The sequence below is a fragment of the Panthera pardus genome, unplaced genomic scaffold (assembly GCF_024362965.1).
Source record: "Panthera pardus isolate Hobbes unplaced genomic scaffold, ASM2436296v1 HiC_scaffold_17, whole genome shotgun sequence".
Classification (NCBI taxonomy): domain Eukaryota; kingdom Metazoa; phylum Chordata; class Mammalia; order Carnivora; family Felidae; genus Panthera; species Panthera pardus.
The window spans coordinates 15,703,493-15,724,037 of record NW_026526732.1 but is presented as its reverse complement, the minus strand read 5'-3'; the positions used below and the strand labels follow the sequence as shown (position 1 = coordinate 15,724,037).

The window sequence follows — 20,545 nt, the reverse complement described above, 5'->3', positions numbered from 1 at the left end:
AAAATAAATATGAATTCATAATACAACTCCTTTCATAAATTTCTAACATTCTCCGACATAGTTCAACAGGATGACACATCTCTTTGTTTTAGTTTTCTGTGTTTTAAAAAGGACACGTTGTATAGTTAAGGTGATGCTAGTTGTTGAAGCTCAGTGGTTTATTATTTTTTTTTTATTTTTTTTTCAACGTTTTTTATTTATTTTTGGGACAGAGCATGAACGGGGGAGGGGCAGAGAGAGAGGGAGACACAGAATCGGAAACAGGCTCCAGGCTCCGAGCCATCAGCCCAGAGCCTGACGCGGGGCTCGAACTCACGGACGGCGAGATCGTGACCTGGCTGAAGTCGGACGCTTAACCGACTGCGCCACCCAGGCGCCCCGAAGCTCAGTGGTTTAACAGAACAGAATGTACTCTTAGGAAATCCAGTTGCCCAGGATGCGTGTGTGTGTGTGTGTGTGTGTGTGTGTGTGTGTGTGTGTGTGTGTGAAGTAAGGGCGTTATCTGCTCTATGCAGATATTCAGGGATCCCGGCTGTTGGAGGCTGTACCACCTTCAATATGTGGAGGTCATCCTGGAATCAGGGTCTAGCCAGAAGACAGGAGAAGAGAGGGCACACGGAATCACTCAAGAGCTTTTTAGAGCAAACACGGAACCCACACGCTTCTCCAGCCACAAACCAAAGGCCGTGCCTACCCAGGCTCGGTGAATAGCTTACCAGTCTCCGACACATGTATGAGTGCGATGTCAGAACTGGAAAACACAAGCCTGGGCCTTGGATTTGGTTTTGCTTTGGGGCAAGTCAGGCTAGAGTTTCTGTGACTATGTGTGAACACTGCAGTGTCTAACGACAGATTCAGGGAGTTTTGTTCACATAGGTGCTTATACAATGGTGCAGCCTGAAGCATGATGTGAATTAGAAAAGTCTTACTTTTTCTCATTTTATCTTGTGGAGTTGGATGCAGCTCCTCAGTGAAGTCTTTCTCTGGCTATCACCAGGTCCTTCTACAACTCCAGCTATGACTTGCCATGTTTTCAATATCGCTCAGTGACTGGTTTTGTCTGTGGTTGTGTGTTTTTTTTTTTTTTTTTGGTTTTCCTCTTTTCCATATCTGACGGTTCCTCATTAATCTGAAAGTCCTTGAGGTTAGACTTAAATACCTTTTCCTCTCTTTTTAACTCACTGTACCTCCTGGTCACTGCTCTGTATGGTGCCGGTAATAAGTAATTGTGGCTGATTGATCCAATGAAATAAAGACAGTTTATCCTCATAAATCAGTGTTTTGTATCAAAGATGAAGCTTTGAGGAACAACCTCAAGAGACATCTGTCCTTGGGAAGCCTGAGGCATTCATTAAAAAAAAAAAAAAAGAAATGGTTAGCTGAGTGCTCAACTTTCTGTATCTTTCTTCGTCCTCTTTCTCTTTTATTAGAAGAAGCTTTATAGACCAAGGACATTTATGACTAGTAATGCAAGCTTATAAAGAGGTTATTTTCAACTGAGGCTAAGTCTCTGAACTCAGCAGAAGATAAAAATCTCTTTTCAAAAATTAGGCTAATTTATTTTTATGATATTGTTGAGACGAGCAGATGAGAATCGCTTTATATATTATAGTTGTAATATATATCATATGAACATAGTTGGCTAAATCTCAATTGCTAATAAAATGTAGCCTGGTCTGAATCAGAAAAATCATCAAAATGGTTTTGATTATTTTTGTGAAAACCTCAGCGAAAGCCAGAACCAATCCTGACAAGCCAGAGGAGAGCATATGAGAAACTTTTCACCCTCAACTTTTACAAATGTCTTATTAACAAGAATTATTTGTTGTTTTTTGAAAGAAAGTTGGCATTATTTTAAAAGAAATTTAAAGCGTGTCTAAAATAGGGTCAGGAAAATCCCACACTCCCCACCCAAAGCCATAAGAGTTTCCAAAATAACAAAGACATTTTAAAGATCTAGAAGAAGCTGGGGTTTTGCTTAATTTAGAAACCACATTTGCTTTTAAAAGTTGATTTAATGGAATGTTTGGCAAATTATCATGTTTTTTGGTGGAATTTTTAACATTCGTCCTTCAAGACCCATTGGTCCAACTTGTGGGAGCAAAAGGATCCTGAAGAACTGCGTTCATTTTTTTTCATTGCTGTTTTAGAGTATACTCTGACATGAGGGTCCTGTTTCTGGAACATTCCTGACATGTCCTGTGAATGCATGGGGAGACTGTAGCCACAGGTTTGCAGGCTTGGGGCATAGAATCTGGATCTTCTAAAGCTCAAAATCTCATTTATTAATTTCGGTGAGAAATTAAGTATCAAGTGGACAAGACAGTATTAACATTTGAGGTCCACTGCCTTTCCCCTGAGTTCCCATTGTACAATAACCTCTATTGTGATTACCACATTCCTTCTTTATATATGTTAATGTATTCAGTTAGAGTTCTGTCTTGGCTGGGGAAATAGTGTCCTTATAAAGTATCTTGCATATCTCCGTTTTGTTTAATCCAGTGAAGCCAACTGATTTCTAAGGTCTTGGGGATAAGGCACGTCTCTTGCTTCCGGCTGCTCCCTACAAACTTTCTGAATCCGTTATTTTCTCAAAGGAAAGAAAATGTTTTAAGAATTTGTTTGTATATATGGGGTAGTTAAAAAAACGTTTTTTTAAATATAATTTATTGTCAAATTGGTTTCCATACAACACCCAGTGCTCATTTTTAAGACTGTGATCTTCCAAAGTTCTAAGCAATTTAGAATGAGAGTAAGCCAAGATTTCATCTCAGGCAGCCTGGCCCCAGTGTCCGTTCACTTGACGTCTGTTTGAGGGCCTCAAAGTCCAGAGATAAACCCAAGGACTTTTACTATTTTTATAAAAGGAAAAGATCTCTCACACAAGTGTATATTTTGCTGGTGCTTCCCCCTCACCCCCCAGCAAAGTTTATACTTTGCTGGTTCTTTCTAGTTCTCGGAGAACTAGATTTCATTTATAATCTGATTTCACTTAAGGGTGAACCCACTGATTGCCAACTTTGTTAAAGCAGGGGAAATGCTTGACCCTACAACATTTTCACTTGGTAGTCTATTATTTCCAGCTCCCAAGGAGGGGCTGGCTTTTTGTCTGACCCAACTACATGGATCAGTTCTAATTCTTCAGTGATACCTCTGCTAAAGTGATAATACAGCAGTGATATCCTTTCCATACTGCTTACCTCTCTTTTAAAGATTATCTTGCTGTGTAACAGCCAAAATATTTTTGTAACCATTATCGCTCCATTTTTCTTTGGAGAATTTCATAATTTCTTAATCTGATGCTTTTGACTAACACTGGTTGTTTGCATGTTTCCTTTAGTTGTTTAGGAAAATATTTAAATCAGATAATACTCGTTTAAAACAAGCTTTAGACAACTAACATGTTATAGGAGTGGTTTCCGTGACAGGTTTCTAAATACAAGTTGAAAGCCCCCAAATTTATTGTCATATTACGAATTTTGCCATGAGAAACACGTATACCTTGTGAGATAAACGAGCAAACAAAGAAAAGGAGAGACCACAGCAATAAACGTGTGACATTACAAGGGAATAAGACCTCAAGTGCTGGAGAGAGGGTTTTTTGTGTGTGTCATGTTTTATTTATTTTTGAGACAGAGAGACAGAGCGTGGCAGGAGGAGGGGCAGAGAGAGGGAGACACAGAATCTGAAGCAGGCTCCAGGCTCTGAGCTGTCAGCCCAGAGCCCGATGCGGGACTCGAACCCACAGACCCTGAGATCGTAACCTGAGCAAAGTTGGAGGCTTAACTGACCAAGCCACCCGGGCACCTGGTAGATAGTTCTGCATTTTCCCAGAGCTCCTTAGGAGGCATTTTTATCTCGTCTCAGAGTTCGTGTTTATTTAACATATACCTTAGCGTGCCAGGTTTATAAACACATTTCAGGATAAAATTTAACATTATAGCAGAATGAGCTGGAGATTCTGGTTTATGCTGGATGTGCCCAGGACTGCCTGTTCCCAAACTGCAAAATATTTGCCTTCCCCTATCAGAACCGCAGACTAAATGTGTCCCAAGCCGAACTCTCCTCCTCTCTCCTCTGCTTTATCTCCTTGCAGCCTCTCAGGCCTCACTCCACTTCCAGTCCGGCTGGGTGCTCAGACTCCAGATCGTCCCTCTCCTCCTCACCTCCACCCCCATTCCTACCAGAGCCAAATCTCAGGGGGTCCCCAACAGCCCATCCTGAAGACCTCCTCGCCCTGCCTCCACCTCCTCCAATGCATCCTGCCTACTGTTGTACCATTGTCTTCCTCTGGGTGCAACTTCCTAACAGTGCTCTTCCAAAACTTGAGCAGCAGAAGAGTTCCTAGACACCATGGCCCAAATTCAGCCTGGCATTGAATCTGGAAGAAGCATTTACAGGAGGTGTACTAGGTCACACAGCTGGTAGCTTTCTGCCTCTGTCGTTGTTATAAAGGAAAGCAGAAGTGTGTACCGAGGTATGATGGATCATAATATACTATCCATACATGCAGTTTCGTGAGAAATCTAGGCTGGAACTTGCTTTGTTCATCCTGATCTCCCTCCCTTGCTTAATTAAACTGTCATCATGCCCAGAGTCCCCCCACCGCCAGCTTGCATGTTCCACAGCATTGTGCCAGCTGGTTCCAAATTGTGGTCCTTTCCACAGTCCAGCTCAGGCCTCCCTCTAGACTCAGTCCTCCCTCTCAACCCTCAAAGGACGCATCATCAGATGTTGCCTTGAAGAGTCACTTGACTCATGTCTTGACAGGCCAGAAAGTTCAAAGGCATCTGGACAGGGGCCAGCCCAGCACTTTTCCTGCTCCCACTTACACGGAAGTGCATTGCTGTTATTCAGAGAAAAAAAATTTTTAACACTGATTAAAATGTTTTCATTGTGTGTATTTGTTTTTTTCCCAGCTTTAGTGTAATTGACAAATACAACTGTAGGATACACAAAGTGTTTATAGTGGTGATGTATATACGCATCGTGAAAGGATTCCTCCCATCTAGTTAGTTAATGCATCCATCACCAATACTGACTTTTTTTTAAAAGACTTTTATTTTAAGTAACCTTTACACCCTATGTAGGGCTTGAACCTGCAACCCCAAGGTCGAGACTCACACACTCTACCAACTGAGCCAGCCAGGCACCCTAACCGATGCTGACTTTTAAAAAGACTGTGGGAATTCAATCTTTTCATATCTTATGTTGTCATGAAGAAGAGTTACAAGGTTGACCACCGTGACCAGAATTAGACTTCATAAAATTGAATTCTGGAACAACTGGATGCTGGAGTTAATAGAGAAGGGACTTCCTCGGCTTGGTTCTCCGCCAGGTGACTTGGGGTTTCATCAACTATGTGTTTTCTCGGGCAGTGTATTTTTATTGAAAATTTAAGAACTGTGTAGCGATTCCACTGCAAGGAGAAACTGCACTTTGAAAACACGGTTATTACAAATTATACTATTATATTTTTATTTTTATTCAGAGAGAGAGAGAGCAAGCAGCAGAGAGGGGCAGAAGGAGAGAGAGAATCTTAAGCAGGTTGCAGGCTCAGTGTGGAGCTGGAGGGGTGGGGGGCTCTATGCCACAAACCTGGGATAATGACCTGAGCAGAAATCAAGGGTCAGATGCTCAACTGACTGAGCCACCCAGACTTTCACAAATTATACTATTAATAGATTTCTGAAAGCCTCAGTTTCCCTTAAGGATTTTTTTTTTTTTTTTAATGGTGCTCAAGTGAAAGCCTTTTACGTGATTATGGATTGGATCGGTGGCAAGGTTAACTGTAAAATCAAAAGCCATTGTCAAGGCCAAGAAATCCTCAGCCAATAATGGATGCATGCGGGATAACTGGATGGAATCCCAGAAGAGCTCCTATCTCTCTGATTTTATTTTATTTTAGAACAGCACAGAGGTCTGCCGAGGGCTTTCAAGTGAGGTGAGTGGGGCTCCATTTTTAAGCTCTGCTGCAAAGAGTGGAACCTTCCGCAGGATGCTCCCTTCTCTGTGCTTTAGGCCTATGGTCTGGGGTCTGATCCTCATTCTGCCCCTGACCAGCTAGCTGTATACGCGTGAACAAGTTATTTCATTTCCTTGTGATTGTTTCCTCATCTTAACAATGGATCATTCTAATGTTCACTTCATAATCTTGTTTTATTCGAGGAGATTTTTTACCTCGAAAGCACTTAGAATAGCTCTTGTAAGAACACTTCGGTGTTTCATAACTAGAAGTTATGGCTGTCACTAACACTAATATTACTATTACAGTTTCCTGCGGGGTGGTTGAGAAGGTTAAATGCAAGCACACTCACCAGGACGGGCTACTTACTTTGCAGAAACCAGTACAAAATGAAAATACAGGGGCCTGTGTTCCAAAATCGTTAAGAAGTCCAAGGCTGGAAAAGCCAAACATTCAACCAAGCACGGGACCCTGCTGAGCATAGGGCCTGTACAAGCGCCCAGGCTGCACGCCCCGGAAGCCGGCCTTGGAAGGAGCACAGCGTCTGCACACAGCAGGTGCTACATAAACGCTCTTCACCTTTGTGTCAGCATCCTCCTATACATCCGGCGCGCCAGCGCCGTAACGTTGACCATACCACCGACCACTCGTTGTCACTTGTGCCTGCCCGGCGGAAGGACAAGACCTGGAATCACGCCCGTGGGGCAGCCCCACGGCGAAGACCCGGGACCCCCAGCCTTTTTGGCGAGTGTCTGCCGCTCAACCAAGCCTAGGCCAGACGGGGCCGCCAGGGCCTCCCAGGCCGCCGCAGGACGCAGTCCGCAGGATCTGGGTCTGTCCCGCGGCCCCGAGCCGCATCTCCCAGGCCGCAGCCCCGCCCGCCGCCAGGGCCCGCGAGCGCCGCGGGCCCTCGTTTGCTAGTTGCCCGAGGAGACGCGCGCGCACGCGCACCCGCACCCGCACCCTGCGCTCCGCGTCGCCTGCGCTCCGAGCGCGCCATGAGCCGCGGCCGCTCCTCCGGCTCCAGGCGCCTGGACCCGGCCGGTCACGCCGCCCGCAGCGCCTCGTCGCCCGCGCCCGAGGTACGGTCCCAGCCCGCCGGCCGCGCGCGGGGGTGGCCCCAGGCGGCCTCCCCGAACGCCGCGGAGCACCCGGAGGTGAACGGCCGCGGGGCGCCCGGGCGCTCACATTTGCAAACTTCTTCCCAGGGCGTGGGTGCATCGTGGAGGGTCCCGCCCCGCCTTGGAAGTGGACTGGAACTGCCCGCGGCTGGCTGGGTAATTTTAGGAAGTTATGGGCGGGTCGTGAGTTTGTGAAGCGCGTCTGAGCTTTAGGTGGTACCAGTTTGCTTCTCTGTGTTTAAACGGGTGAAACTCTAAAGACCGCTCCTGTCGACCCTCCCGGACCCCCGCCCTCTTCGTTCATTTAACTTCCACTGCTTGCCTAGTGAGAAGTGATTCAGAGCAGTTTCTTCAAGCTCTGGTGTGGTAGAATTAATGACGGTCCTGAGCAAAGTTGCTGGCCTTTTCGTTGCTAATCACCCTGTAAACAACCATTAAGTCGTCCTTGGATCTATGTATTCAATTACTCTCAGGAGGTACTTAAGCACCGGGGACTTTGGGGCATCAGATGTGCAGTAACGCACGCACAAACGCGCACACACACGAAGTTAGGGCTGGCTCAGCCCGGGTTATCTCCTTTTCACCTGGCATTAGGGTCATAGTGTGTTAGGCATAGTGTGTTAGGGGTGTTACCAGGGACGGGGGAGGCATTGTGTTCAGCTGAATTGCTAACCTGAGAGTTGTCCTCAGCCTAACCCTACTGACCACAGAAATTCCTCTGGCGGGGGCACTCTTAGATTCAAAAATGGGGTGGATTCTCAAACATGTTCTAGGAATTCTTCTAATACTCAGCACCTTTGAATGCTGCTTTACATCTGACCTATATTTCGACTTCTCTGATTCTTGGCTTCTTGTGGAAAATCAGTAACATATTGTACAAATAAAACTAATTTTTTTCCACTTGACATTTTATCCCAATATGGTATCCTCTGTGAATTAAGTATCTTAGTCCGTGCATAAGTATGTAGCCTTTTTTTTTTTTTTATTATTTATATTTGTTTGGAAAAACGATTGAAAGTACGTTGTAGACGTCATGGCCCTTCATCCCTGAATATTCTAGTAGGTATCTCCTAAGAGAAACACATTCTCTGACCGAAATACATTGATCATATTCAGGGTGTTTGACATCGCTACAGTAATTTTATCTAATATATGCTATCTACAAAAATTTTGCCAATTGTCCCAATAATGCCATTTACTGCAGCATACTTTTTCATTATCATGCATTGTATTTAGTTATGTGTCTTTAGTCTCTGTAAACCTTGAAGAGTTCCCCAGTCTTTTTGGCTTTGATGACACTGATATTTTTACAGAGTCTGGGTCACTTGTCTTGTAGAAAAAGTTTGTCTGGTTGTTTTTCGTTAGATTTTTGGTAGAAGAACTCTAAAGTGATGTGTTTCAGTGCATCACACCGGGATGTACATGAGGTCACTTCGTCCCACTTTTGGTGGTCCTGATTGGTGGTGTTTGCCAGAGTTTTCCACTGTAAAAGTGAAAAAACAAAAGCTTTAGCAATAAATAAGTGATCATATTGCATAGTCTTCTTGGTTCATATTGAGATTTTAAGGATAAATTTATCTGCCTACACGAAGGAAAATTTTTTTTTTTTTAATTTTTTTTTTTTCAACGTTTTTTATTTATTTTTGGGACAGAGAGAGACAGAGCATGAACGGGGGAGGGGCAGAGAGAGAGGGAGACACAGAATCGGAAACAGGCTCCAGGCTCCGAGCCATCAGCCCAGAGCCTGACGCGGGGCCCGAACCCACAGACCGCGAGATCGTGACCTGGCTGAAGTCGGACGCTTAACCGACTGCGCCACCCAGGCGCCCCACGAAGGAAAATTTTTACCAAGCCTTTTAATTGACCTGAAAGACGTAAATTTTATTGAGACTAAAAGTAGAAGCAGAAAGACCAGGATTTGTTACAGTTAATTTGTCAGTTTGCTAAATACTTCATCTGTGACAGTCGTATAACTCGGGTAGGTAAGGCAAGAATTTCCCGTTGTATAGATGTCGAAACGGCTTGCTCAATTAGCAGCTGAGGTAGCTGGGACTTAAATATCCTGCTTTTGACAGTTTAGTAGTACTTTTCCTACTACAACATCATGCACTGAAAAACAGACTAAATACAATAGTATGCAACTGTTTGAGGAAGGAGAATACTGCCGAGGCTGAAGGTATTAGTTTTGAGTTCAGGCAGTTCTGATTATATCACTTATTACCTGTGATGCCATGAGCAAGAGAATTCCTTACGTCTCTAAACTTGAGTTTCTTCATCTGAAGCACGGCACCAGAGTATTTACCACATAGGATAGTTTTGGGATTTCACAGTTAATATATTTGATGCATCCAACAGAGTGACAGAATAAGTGCTTATTAATATGAGCCATTCTTATTCTATATAGCTTTTGGAATTGGCCTTGGCATCTGTATCACTACTGTCATCACCGATACCTCCATTAATGCCTCAGTCACCACCTCAACAATCAGTAATTAAGGATCCGTGTGAGATACTGAGGGTAAAAGAAATGGATTTGAGGGATGCCTGGGTGGCTCAGTCGGTTAAGTTTCCAACTTCAGCTCAGGTCGTGATCTCGTGGCTTGTGAGTTCCAGCCCCGCGTCGGGCTCTGTGCTGACAGCTCAGAGCCTGGAGCCTGCTTCAGCTTCTGTGTCTCCCTCTTTCTCTGTGCCCTTTCCTCACTGGTGCTTTGTCTCTCTTCCCCCGTCAAACATAAATAAACATTAAAAACAATTTGAAAATGAATTTGACAGTCTTTGCTCTCAATGAAGACTCAAGAGTTCATAATCAAGAGAAACAGACACAAAAACAGTGATTTCTGTTGGTATCACCCACGAACCAGATTTAATGCTGCATTTTTCTCAAGTTGGGTTTACCTCTACTGAAATCATCATCGGAGCTTTACTAGGTTAGAGAATGTGACGAATACCAAGAGTGATATTGTGTGACTCAAAGTATAACAGCTCAAGCCTGGAAGACAGAAACATGCTTTGGGGAAATTTACAAACACAGCGTTAAGCAGAACAGTGTAACTTTGCCATGCATTTGAAATAAGGCATGGGAGCTGAAAAATGTTACCAAATTATTAAAATGATGCCAGTCAGCAAAAAGCTATAGCCGTCATTTGGTAAAAAGTGATTGGATGTGGTATGAGAGGCCACAGACATAGGGTGGCTTTGCTTGGCCAGTGTTTTCACGTACCTAGAAGACCTGAGCCAAAGTTACGGCTCCAGCACATGCCGCTGTGGGGAATTTGAGCAAGTTTCTTTCCTCTCTGTAAAACAGATTAATTAGAATAACTGTCTGATGGGGTTGTTGAAGAAAATGTGAATAGCAACACAGGTTACCTACAGCATTAGGTCCTCAAAGCAAAGGACTTGGAACTGGTCAAGTATAGTTATGAAGGAAGTAAAGTCAGTTTTCCCTTTATTTCTCCAGTATTTCCACTTTTTTTTAATATTAAGATTTTTAAAAAATGTTTATTTTATTTTACTTTTTTATAAATTTTTTTTTAACGTTTATTCATTTTTGAGACAGAGAGAGACAGAGAATGAATGGGGGAAGGTCATAGAGAGAGCAAGACACAGAATCTGAAACAGGCTCCAGGCTCTGAGCTGTCAGCACAGAGCCTGACGTGGGGCTCGAACTCACGGACTGTGAGATCACGACCTGAGCCGAAGTCGGACGCCCAACCGACTGAGCCACCCAGGCACCCCAGAAAATGTTTATTTTTTGAAAGAGAGGGAGACAAAGCACGAGCTGGGGTGGGGGAGAGAGAAAGGGAGACACAGAATCGGAAGCAGGCTCCAGGCTCTGAGCTGTCAGCACAGAGCCTGATGCGGGGCTGGAACTCACGAACTGTGAGCTCATAACCTGAGCCAAAGTCGGATGCTTAACTGACTGAGCCACTCAGGTACCCCTCCACTATTTCCACTTTAAAAAAAAATTTTTTTTTAATGTCTATTTTTGAGAGAGAGAGAGAGAGCAAGGGAGAGGCAGAGAGAGAGGGAGACAGAGGATCCAAAGCAGGGTCTGCACTGTCAGCACAGAGCTTGATGCGGGGCTCAAACTCACAAATTGTGAGATCATGACCTGAGCCAAAGTTGGATGCTTAACTGACTGAGCCACCTAGACCTGCCTATGAAAGACATATAAACAAAAGTACATGGAAAAGTTGAAAACAGAGTCTATAAAAAAATTTATCAGGCAAAAAATAAGCAAGAGAAAGCTGATTAGATATAATGTACAAAATACTTTTAAGGCAAAAATGTACTACTAGAGGTAAAGGGAGTCACTATAATGATACAAATTATATCACTGTCTCACAATAATAAAAGTTTTCATTCAACAGGAAGTTGTAAGAATTGTAAAATGTATATGCAGTAACATGGCATCAAAACTTAGCATTCAAATATGTAAAACAAATATTGACAGAAGCAAAAATCTCTAAGGAGATATAGACAAATCCAAACTAGAGTAGAATTTTTCCCACATACCTCTGTTACCAGCTGAAATATCAACCAGGCAGAAATTGGTAAGAGAGCTATTAAAGGGCACCAGGGTGGCTCGGTTGAGTGATGGACTCTTGATTTCGGCTCAGGCAATGATCCCAGCTCAGGTCATGATCTTGCATTTTGTGGGTTCTAGCCCTACGACGGGCTCTGCGCTGACAACTTGGAGCCTGCTTGGAATTCTCTCTCTTCTTTCCTTTCTCTCTCTCAAAATAAATACACTTAAAAAAAAAAAAAGGTAAATGATGACAATCTGATCATGAGAGAACATTAGACACACCCACCATCTGTATATCTAGTTTTATTTTAACTACAACACTTAGTTTCTTCTGTTATCTAATCATTCTTTGACCACCTGGCTTTAGAATGCTGCATGAGAGAGAGCATTCAAAGGACAGGTAGGAGAGCTTTCTGAACACCAAACAGAGCAAGTTTTTCTTTGCGTGTTTTTAAATGTGTGTGTATTTACTTAATGTTACCAAATACAAAGTGATGTATGTTTGAAACAGTAGCGAGTGCTCCTTGGTTTGCACTTGAATTACGTTGACTAATTATAAAGACTTACTTTTTCTGCGTTCAAGGACAACTTAAACATTTTTAATTGAGAAAGGGAGTAGCACTTGCTGCCCCGGGAATTCTTTATGCTGTGTACTTTACCCAAGGTTGTTTTTCTTTGTTTTGCTTCCAATTTTTTTTCCCCCTTTTAAAAATTGGCACTTTGGTGCCTTTGATCTAAGGTAGAGGACTTCAGAGGCATTGCTGACGAGGACCATACATACTCTTTCTTACCGATACCAGCGTAACTACCAATTATGGCTGCTCTATCTACGTTTGGATAGTGCTTGAATAAAATATCTTAAATATTGCTTCTAAAAACAAATATATGAATTTTATTTCTGAGTGACTGAGTAACTTCCTTTGCATTGAATTAACTCTGTGATTTCCCTCTTGAATCTTCCCTGTTCACTTTGTGCAGAAATGCGTTTTCAGCATACTCGGGTCATTATAGCCTAACCTCAGGGTCAGTGCAAAGGGGAACAACTTTCAGACTGGACTGTAATTGTCACATTTCCCTAAGTCTCTTCCACTTCAGGGTAAAAGAAATGGAGAATTCTAGTGGAGAATACCAAAAAGGAAGTCTTGATGTTGACATCTTGTGAATGTTGGAAGTAAGCAAAAATGAGAAGTTGGGAGGAAATCTGAACCAGAAATAATCTGCTTAGTGAATCATGCATTGTGTTAGTCGCCTACCTGGCAACTACCCATTGAGTCCCAAGCTCTCTGTTAGGCACAGAAGATACAGAGATTCTTTCCTTTAGCAGCTATAAAGAGAGGGTGTATTTTTTTTTTCTTAAAAAAATTTTTTTTAATTTTTATTTTTGAGAGAGAGAGAGAGCGAGCATGGGGGAGGAACAGATAGAGAAGGAGATACAGGATCCAAAGCAGTCTCCAAGCTATGAGCTATCAGCACAGAGCCTGATATGGGGCTCGAACCCACAAACTGAGATCATGACCTGAGCCGAAGTTGGACGCTTAAAGCAGGCGCTGTTTTAGATATGGCCCCACTTTTATAAACCTTATATTCTTGTGCAGGGAAATAGATAACAAAAAAAGTAAAAAAGTAGATAAGGTAATTTATGGTAAAACAAAAAACAGAATGCTAAATGCTTTAACAAGAAAATAAAGCAGGATAAACAGGATCAAAATTGGCTGGGGTGAAAGGATGGTTAGGGAGGGCTCCCCAAGGAGATGATGTCTGTGCTGAGTTGTGAATGACGCCAGGAAGGAATGTTCTCAGAAATCATAAGGCCCTTAGGCAGGAATGAGAGCAGTGCGTTTAAAAAGAGCACAGCTTGGGGCATCTGGGTGGCTCAGTCGGTTAAGTGTCCGACTTCGGCTCAGGTCATGATCTCACAGTCTGTGGGTTCGAGTCCCGCGTCGGGCTCTGTGCTGACAGCTCAGAGTCTGGAGCCTGCTTCACATTCTGTGTCTCCCTCTCTCTCTGCCCCTTCCCTGCTCATGCTCTGTCTCTCTCTGTCGCAAAAATAAATAAACATAAAATATAAATTAAAAAAAATAAATTAAAAAAAAAAAAAAGAGCACAGCTTGTAGAATGTCCCTGATTTGGGGTATGTCCAGTGTTTCCTCATCATTGATTCAGCCTAATCATATTTGGAATTTATGGTAATTCTCTATGAGGGATGTGTTTCTCAGTGTATCATGTTAGGAGCTGTATGTCCGTTTATCTTGTTATTGATGTTATGAAAGTTAAAGGAAGGCTGAGAACCTGTTACAGATCAAACAGACGGAAGGTGGTTGACAACACAGGTAATGTAGTCATAGCTGCTCCAAGGAACAGTATTGAGGCGATTAGTGAATAATTATGGTGTCATTGGTAAATTCCTTATATTCACTGTTTTTTAAAGTTTATTTTTTGAGAAAGAGAGAGAGAGCATACAGGGAGAGAGAGAGAGAGAGAGAGAGAGAGAGAGAGAGAGAGAATCCCAAGCAGGCTCTGCACCATCAGCCCAGACCCTGACGTGGGGCTCGAACTCACAAACCATGAGGTCATGACCTGAGCCTAAATGAAAAGTCTGATGCTTTTGGGATGAGCACTGGGTGTTGTATGGAAACCAGTTTGACAATAAATTTCATATATTGAAAAAAAAAAAAAAGAAAAGTCTGATGCTTAACCGACTGAGCCACTCAGGCACCCCATAAATTTGACTATTTTATGCAAAGGACTATTCTTGCGCTTAGGAGATACATGCTGAAGTATTTGGGGTGAAGGGCCATGATGTTGGCAAATTACCCATGAATTAGCAATCATAACTGTAATAAACACATAGAGTAAGGAGTAAGTCAAATGTGGCAAAATGTTCTCAGTTGGTGAATCCAAGTGAAGCATGTACTTGGATTTATTGGGTTATTCTTGCAATAAAACTTAAAAAAGCGTGTGCCTGCAACAAATGGAGTTACAACAGAAAAACCCTGTTTCCAGCTATTGGTCTCACAGTGTAGTTATGTAAACAATAAATGGTAATATGTAGAAGTTCAGAAAAGGGTGGAGGAAAGGGTTCCTGGAGTAAAAGGGTGCCTGGGCTCAGGTAAGGATGTAGCAGGAAATACAAACAAACAATCACACAGGGTGCTCTTGGGGACCAGTGGCAAGGATGGAGGTGGGCAGGCTTTGCTGCTGGAGGTGGTGGGGAGATGATGTTGGCTTTGAAGTGCCAGCAGGACCTGCAGGTGATGGTCAGTAGACTGTTGGGAATGGGAATCTCTAGCTCCGGGTGCAGATTTGGGAAGCATCAGACACCGGAAGTTGTTGAAATCTCAGAAGGGCAGGAAGTTGGTCAGAGAGGGTATCTCCAGTGACAGAGGGTTGAGGACAGAAGCCCAGAGAATACCCAGGTAAAGAGTGGTGGAGGAGGATGAGCTACCAGAGGGACTGAGAGGGGAGGGCCAGGTAAATCAGAGGAGGGAGTGATGCAGAGGAGAGGTGAGGGAGATAGGAGTAAGGAGAGTTCAAGGAGAGTGTGCTCTGTGTGGCACATGGCCAAAGGGAGGTCAAGTCAGGTGAGGGGGAAAAGTGTTCCCTGGACTTGGTAGTCAGGGAAATCTTCTCGTAGGAAGTGAATTTTTTTTTTAAGGTTATTTATTTATTGAGAGAGAGGATCTCAAGCAGGCACCATGCTGTCAGCCCAGAGCCCGACTCAGGGCTCAATCCCACGAACCGTGAGATCATGACTTGAGCTGGAGATGAAATCAAGAGTCAGATGCTTAACCAACTGAGCCTCACAGGTGCTCCCCAGGAAGTGAATTTTAAGCTCAGCTTCGGAAGGTAAGATTCAGGGAGGCAAAGGATGGAGGGTGATGGTGGCGGATAAGTCTTCTTCACAGCACAAAGCATAGGTGACAGCAAGGGGAGAGGAGGACGCAAAGTCCACTCAGGCGACTGCAGAAGGCCAGTGTGGCTGGAGTGTGGTTGGAGGAGACAGTGAGGTGAGAACAGTCATGGGCAGTAATGCTGGTGAAGTAGGCAAGGGTCAGATCGTACAAAACGTTTTATAAGAGTTTGGATTTTGTCCTAAAAGTGAGGGACACTACTGGAGAATTTGAAGTCTTGGGATATATTATTGAACATTTCTGCATTTTGCAAAGATCCATTTAGGGGGCACCTGGCTGGCTCAGTCAGTAGAGCATGTGACTCTTGATCTTAGGGTCCAGAGTTCAAGCTCCATGTTGGGCCATAGCTTACTTAAAAACAAAACAAAACAAAAAAAACAAATAAAAAGATCCCTTTGGCCACAAATGGACTAGCACCTTGGTGTGGGGTGAGGGTGGGGATAAATCTCAGGCTGGGGAGACCCTCTGGAGGCTGTTGTGGTAATCTAGACTTGCACAGTAGGTATGCAGGTTGAAAGTGAATAGTTACTTAGGTTTGAGAATCAAGACAGAGATGTTGGAACTAGTTGGAGAGAGAGATTGTAAAGCATGGGTTTCTGGCTCACAGAACTGGGTGGGTGTTGGCTGCTGCTATTCACTGAGATGCAGAAAGAACAGGTTGGGGGAAAATAGCATGAGTTCAGTGTTAGACATGTTAGGTGGGAGGTGTCTGTGTGCTATCCAGATTATATCCGTTGGGCAGTTAGATGGAGACCCTGAACCTAATAGAGAGGTGTTGGGTGGGGATTGTCATATATTTGGGGCTCATAAGCACATGGATGGTTTGTGAAGTCACAAATAAAGGAAGGCCAGAGAAATAAGAGGTTTTCTAGGGAGAAAATGAGGAGGAATTTTTATTTTTTTATTTTTTTTTTCTGTTGATCTTTTTTTTTTAATTTTTTTTAATTTTTTAATATATGAAATTTACTGTCAAATTGGTTTCCATACAACACCCAGTGCTCATCCCAAAAGGTGCCCTCCTCAATACCCATCACCCACCCTGCCCTCCCTCCCACCCCCCATCAACCCTCAGTTTGTTCTCAGTTTTTAACAGTCTCTTATGCTTTGGCTTTCTCCCACTCTAACCTCTTTTTTTTTTTTTTTTTTTTTCCTTCCCCTCCCCCATGGGTTTCTGTTACGTTTCTCAGGATCCACATAAGAGTGAAACCATATGGTATCTGTCTTTCTCTGTATGGCTTATTTCACTTAGCATCACACTCTCCAGTTCCATCCATGTTGCTACAAAAGGCCATATTTCATTTTTTCTCATTGCCACGTAGTATTCCATTGTGTATATAAACCACAATTTCTTTATCCATTCATCAGTTGGTGGACATTTAGGCTCTTTCCATAATTTGGCTATTGTTGAGAGTGCTGCTATAAACATTGGGGTACAAGTGCCCCTATGCATCAGTACTCCCGTATCCCTTGGATAAATTCCTAGCAGTGCTATTGCTGGGTCATAGGGTAGGTCTATTTTTAATTTTCTGAGGAACCTCCACACTGCTTTCCAGAGCGGCTGCACCAATTTGCATTCCCACCAACAGTGCAAGAGGGTTCCTGTTTCTCCACATCCTCTCCAGCATCTATAGTCTCCTGATTTCTTCATTTTGGCCACTCTGACTGGCGTGAGGTGGTATCTGAGTGTGGTTTTGATTTGTATTTCCCTGATAAGGAGCGACGTTGAACATCTTTTCATGTGCCTGTTGGCCATCCGGATGTCTTCTTTAGAGAAGTGTCTATTCATGTTTTCTGCCCATTTCTTCACTGGGTTATTTGTTTTTCGGGTGTGGAGTTTGGTGAGCTCTTTATAGATTTTGGATACTAGCCCTTTGTCTGATGTGTCATTTGCAAATATCTTTTCCCATTCCGTTGGTTGCCTTTTAGTTTTGTTGGTTGTTTCCTTTGCTGTGCAGAAGCTTTTTATCTTCATAAGGTCCCAGTAATTCACTTTTGCTTTTAATTCCCTTGCCTTTGGGGATGTGCCGAGTAAGAGATTGCTACGGCTGAGGTCAGAGAGGTCTTTTCCTGCTTTCTCCTCTAGGGTTTTGATGGTTTCCTGTCTCACATTCAGGTCCTTTATCCATTTTGAGTTTATTTTTGTGAATGGTGTGAGAAAGTGGTCTAGTTTCAACCTTCTGCATGTTGCTGTCCAGTTCTCCCAGCACCATTTGTTAAAGAGACTGTCTTTTTTCCATTGGATGTTCTTTCCTGCTTTGTCAAAGATGAGTTGGCCATACGTTTGTGGGTCTAGTTCTGGGGTTTCTATTCTATTCCATTGGTCTATGTGTCTGTTTTTATGCCAATACCATGCTGTCTTGATGATGACAGCTTTGTAGTAGAGGCTAAAGTCTGGGATTGTGATGCCTCCTGCTTTGGTCTTCTTCTTCAAAATTACTTTGGCTATTCGGGGCCTTTTGTGGTTCCATATGAATTTTAGGATTGCTTGTTCTAGTTTCGAGAAGAATGCTGGTGCAATTTTGATTGGGATTGCATTGAATGTGTAGATAGCTTTGGGTAGTATTGACATTTTGACAATATTCTTCCAATCCATGAGCAGGGAATGTCTTTCCATTTCTTTATATCTTCTTCAATTACCTGCATAAGCTTTCTATAGTTTTCAGCATACAGATCTTTTACATCTTTGGTTAGATTTATTCCTAGGTATTTTATGCTTCTTGGTGCAATTGTGAATGGGATCAGTTTCTTCATTTGTCTTTCTGTTGCTTCATTGTTAGTGTATAAGAATGCAACTGATTTCTGCACATTGATTTTGTATCCTGCAACTTTGCTGAATTCATGTATCAGTTCTAGCAGACTTTTGGTGGAGTCTATCGGATTTTCCATGTATAATATCATGTCATCTGCAAAAAGCGAGAGCTTGACTTCATCTTTGCCAATTTTGATGCCTTTGATTTCCTTTTGTTGTCTGATTGCTGATGCTAGAACTTCCAGCACTATATTAAACAACAGCGGTGAGAGTGGACATCCCTGTCGTGTTCCTGATCTCAGGGAAAAAGCTCTCAGTTTTTCCCCGTTGAGGATGATGTTAGCTGTGGGCTTTTCATAAATGGCCTTTATGATCTTTAAGTATGTTCCTTCTATCCCGACTTTCTCAAGGGTTTTTATTAAGAAAGGGTGCTGAGGGGCGCCTGGGTGGTGCAGTCGGTTAAGCGTCCGACTTCAGCCAGGTCACGATCTCACGGTCCGTGAGTTCGAGCCCCGCGTCGGGCTCTGGGCTGATGGCTCGGAGCCTGGAGCCTGTTTCCGATTCTGTGTCTCCCTCTCTCTCTGCCCCTCCCCCGTTCATGCTCTGTCTCTCTCTGTCCCAAAAATAAAAAAAAAAAAAAAAAAAAAAGGGTGCTGGATTTTGTCAAAGGCCTTTTCTGCATCGATTGACAGGATCATATGGTTCTTCTCTTTTTTTTTGTTAATGTGATGTATCACGTTGATCGATTTGCGAATGTTGAACCAGCCCTGCATCCCAGGAATGAATCCCACTTGATCATGGTGAATAATTCTTTTTATATGCTGTTGAATTCGATTTGCTAGTATCTTATTGAGAATTTTTGCATCCATATTCATCAGGGATATTGGCCTGTAGTTCTCTTTTTTTTACTGGGTCTCTGTCTGGTTTAGGAATCAAAGTAATACTGGCTTCATAGAATGAGTCTGGAAGTTTTCCTTCCCTTTCTATTTCTTGGAATAGCTTGAGAAGGATAGGTATTATCTCTGCTTTAAACGTCTGGTAGAACTCCCCTGGGAAGCCATCTGGTCCTGGACTCTTATTTGTTGGGAGATTTTTGATAACCGATTCAATTTCTTCGCTGGTTATGGGTCTGTTCAAGCTTTCTATTTCCTCCTGATTGAGTTTTGGAAGAGTGTGGGTGTTTAGGAATTTGTCCATTTCTTCCAGGTTGTCCAATTTGTTGGCATATAATTTTTCGAGGAGGAATTTTTAAATTAACATTGAATTTGACCATGTGATGATTGAAGGGGAGTAGATAGGAAAACTGAAAGGATCCAAGGGAATAAATTCTTCCTGTTATAGGCACCTATTAAGAAATTGTTTACTCATCAATTTATTCATTTATTGAGCAAATATTTGTTAACCTCAGAAGAATATTAACCTTGGAGTAAAGAGACCTGGATATTATTGACTCTGAAATGAGCTGACTTTGTTATCTTGAGCACATCACTTAATCACTCCAAGTCTGGTTTCTTTATGTCCATTTCCACTACAAGTTTTCTAAGAAATATTAATAAACAAATCATAACTTCCAAAATATTTTATAATAGAAACATATATAAAACAGTAAGTTAGAACTTATGGCATAAGTCAGCCCCAGAATTTGCTAAAGGTGAGACCTTTTGAATGTGTCCTCTTTGGTGTATTAATACTTGATCTGGGCTTTTCACTCAAGACAGTAGACTGTGCACATGTGCTTATGTCCATTGCTTCTCTGAACCTCATTAAAAGAGAAGAAAAATAAAAAATGGCATCACTTGCCAACAGTGCTGGGAATAAGACCAGAAATTTTTTTTTTTTTTGACTGTTCTGGAAAATTACAAAGGCACTGGCGTCATCAGGTAAATCAGTGACAGAAAAGGCAGCCAATGGAGGTAGAACTGTTCTTTCCAGAGACCTCTGGAAGCTTCCATGCTTGGAATTGCCAGATACGGATATGGATTAGGAAGTAGGAAGAAATCAGGAAGAAATAATTGATGAATGGAAACGTGGACCAACTAGTTCAATCCCCATGGCCCCACAACTGCTTATACTTTGAATTCACCCGTTCCAGTCTGTGCAATTCAACTTGGAACCTGTTGTGCACTGAATGTTTGTGTCGCTCTCAAATTCACACGTTGAATACACAGTGAATTCACAAACTGAATACCCAGTTTGATGGTGTTTGGAGATGAGGCCATCAGAAGGTTAACTGGGTTTGGATGAGGTCATGAGGCTGGGCCCCCATGGTGG

General features: G+C 42.8%; 1 protein-coding gene across 4 annotated transcripts in view; it reads left to right on the top strand.

Moving 5' to 3' along the window:
* Nucleotides 1-6,142: 6,142 nt before the first annotated feature.
* Nucleotides 6,143-20,545, top strand: part of CCDC170 (coiled-coil domain containing 170) — a 107,819-nt gene continuing 93,416 nt past the window's right edge. For 2 of the 4 annotated variants that reach the window (XM_053904377.1, XM_053904376.1), the window contains exon 1: nt 6,147-7,047. In XM_053904377.1, the coding sequence (XP_053760352.1) occupies nt 6,964-7,047 (84 nt within the window). In that variant the 5' untranslated portion in view covers nt 6,147-6,963. Of the gene's footprint in view, nt 7,048-20,545 lie in introns of all 4 variants that reach the window. The other 2 variants (XM_053904380.1, XM_053904378.1) reach the window with 2 other exon arrangements.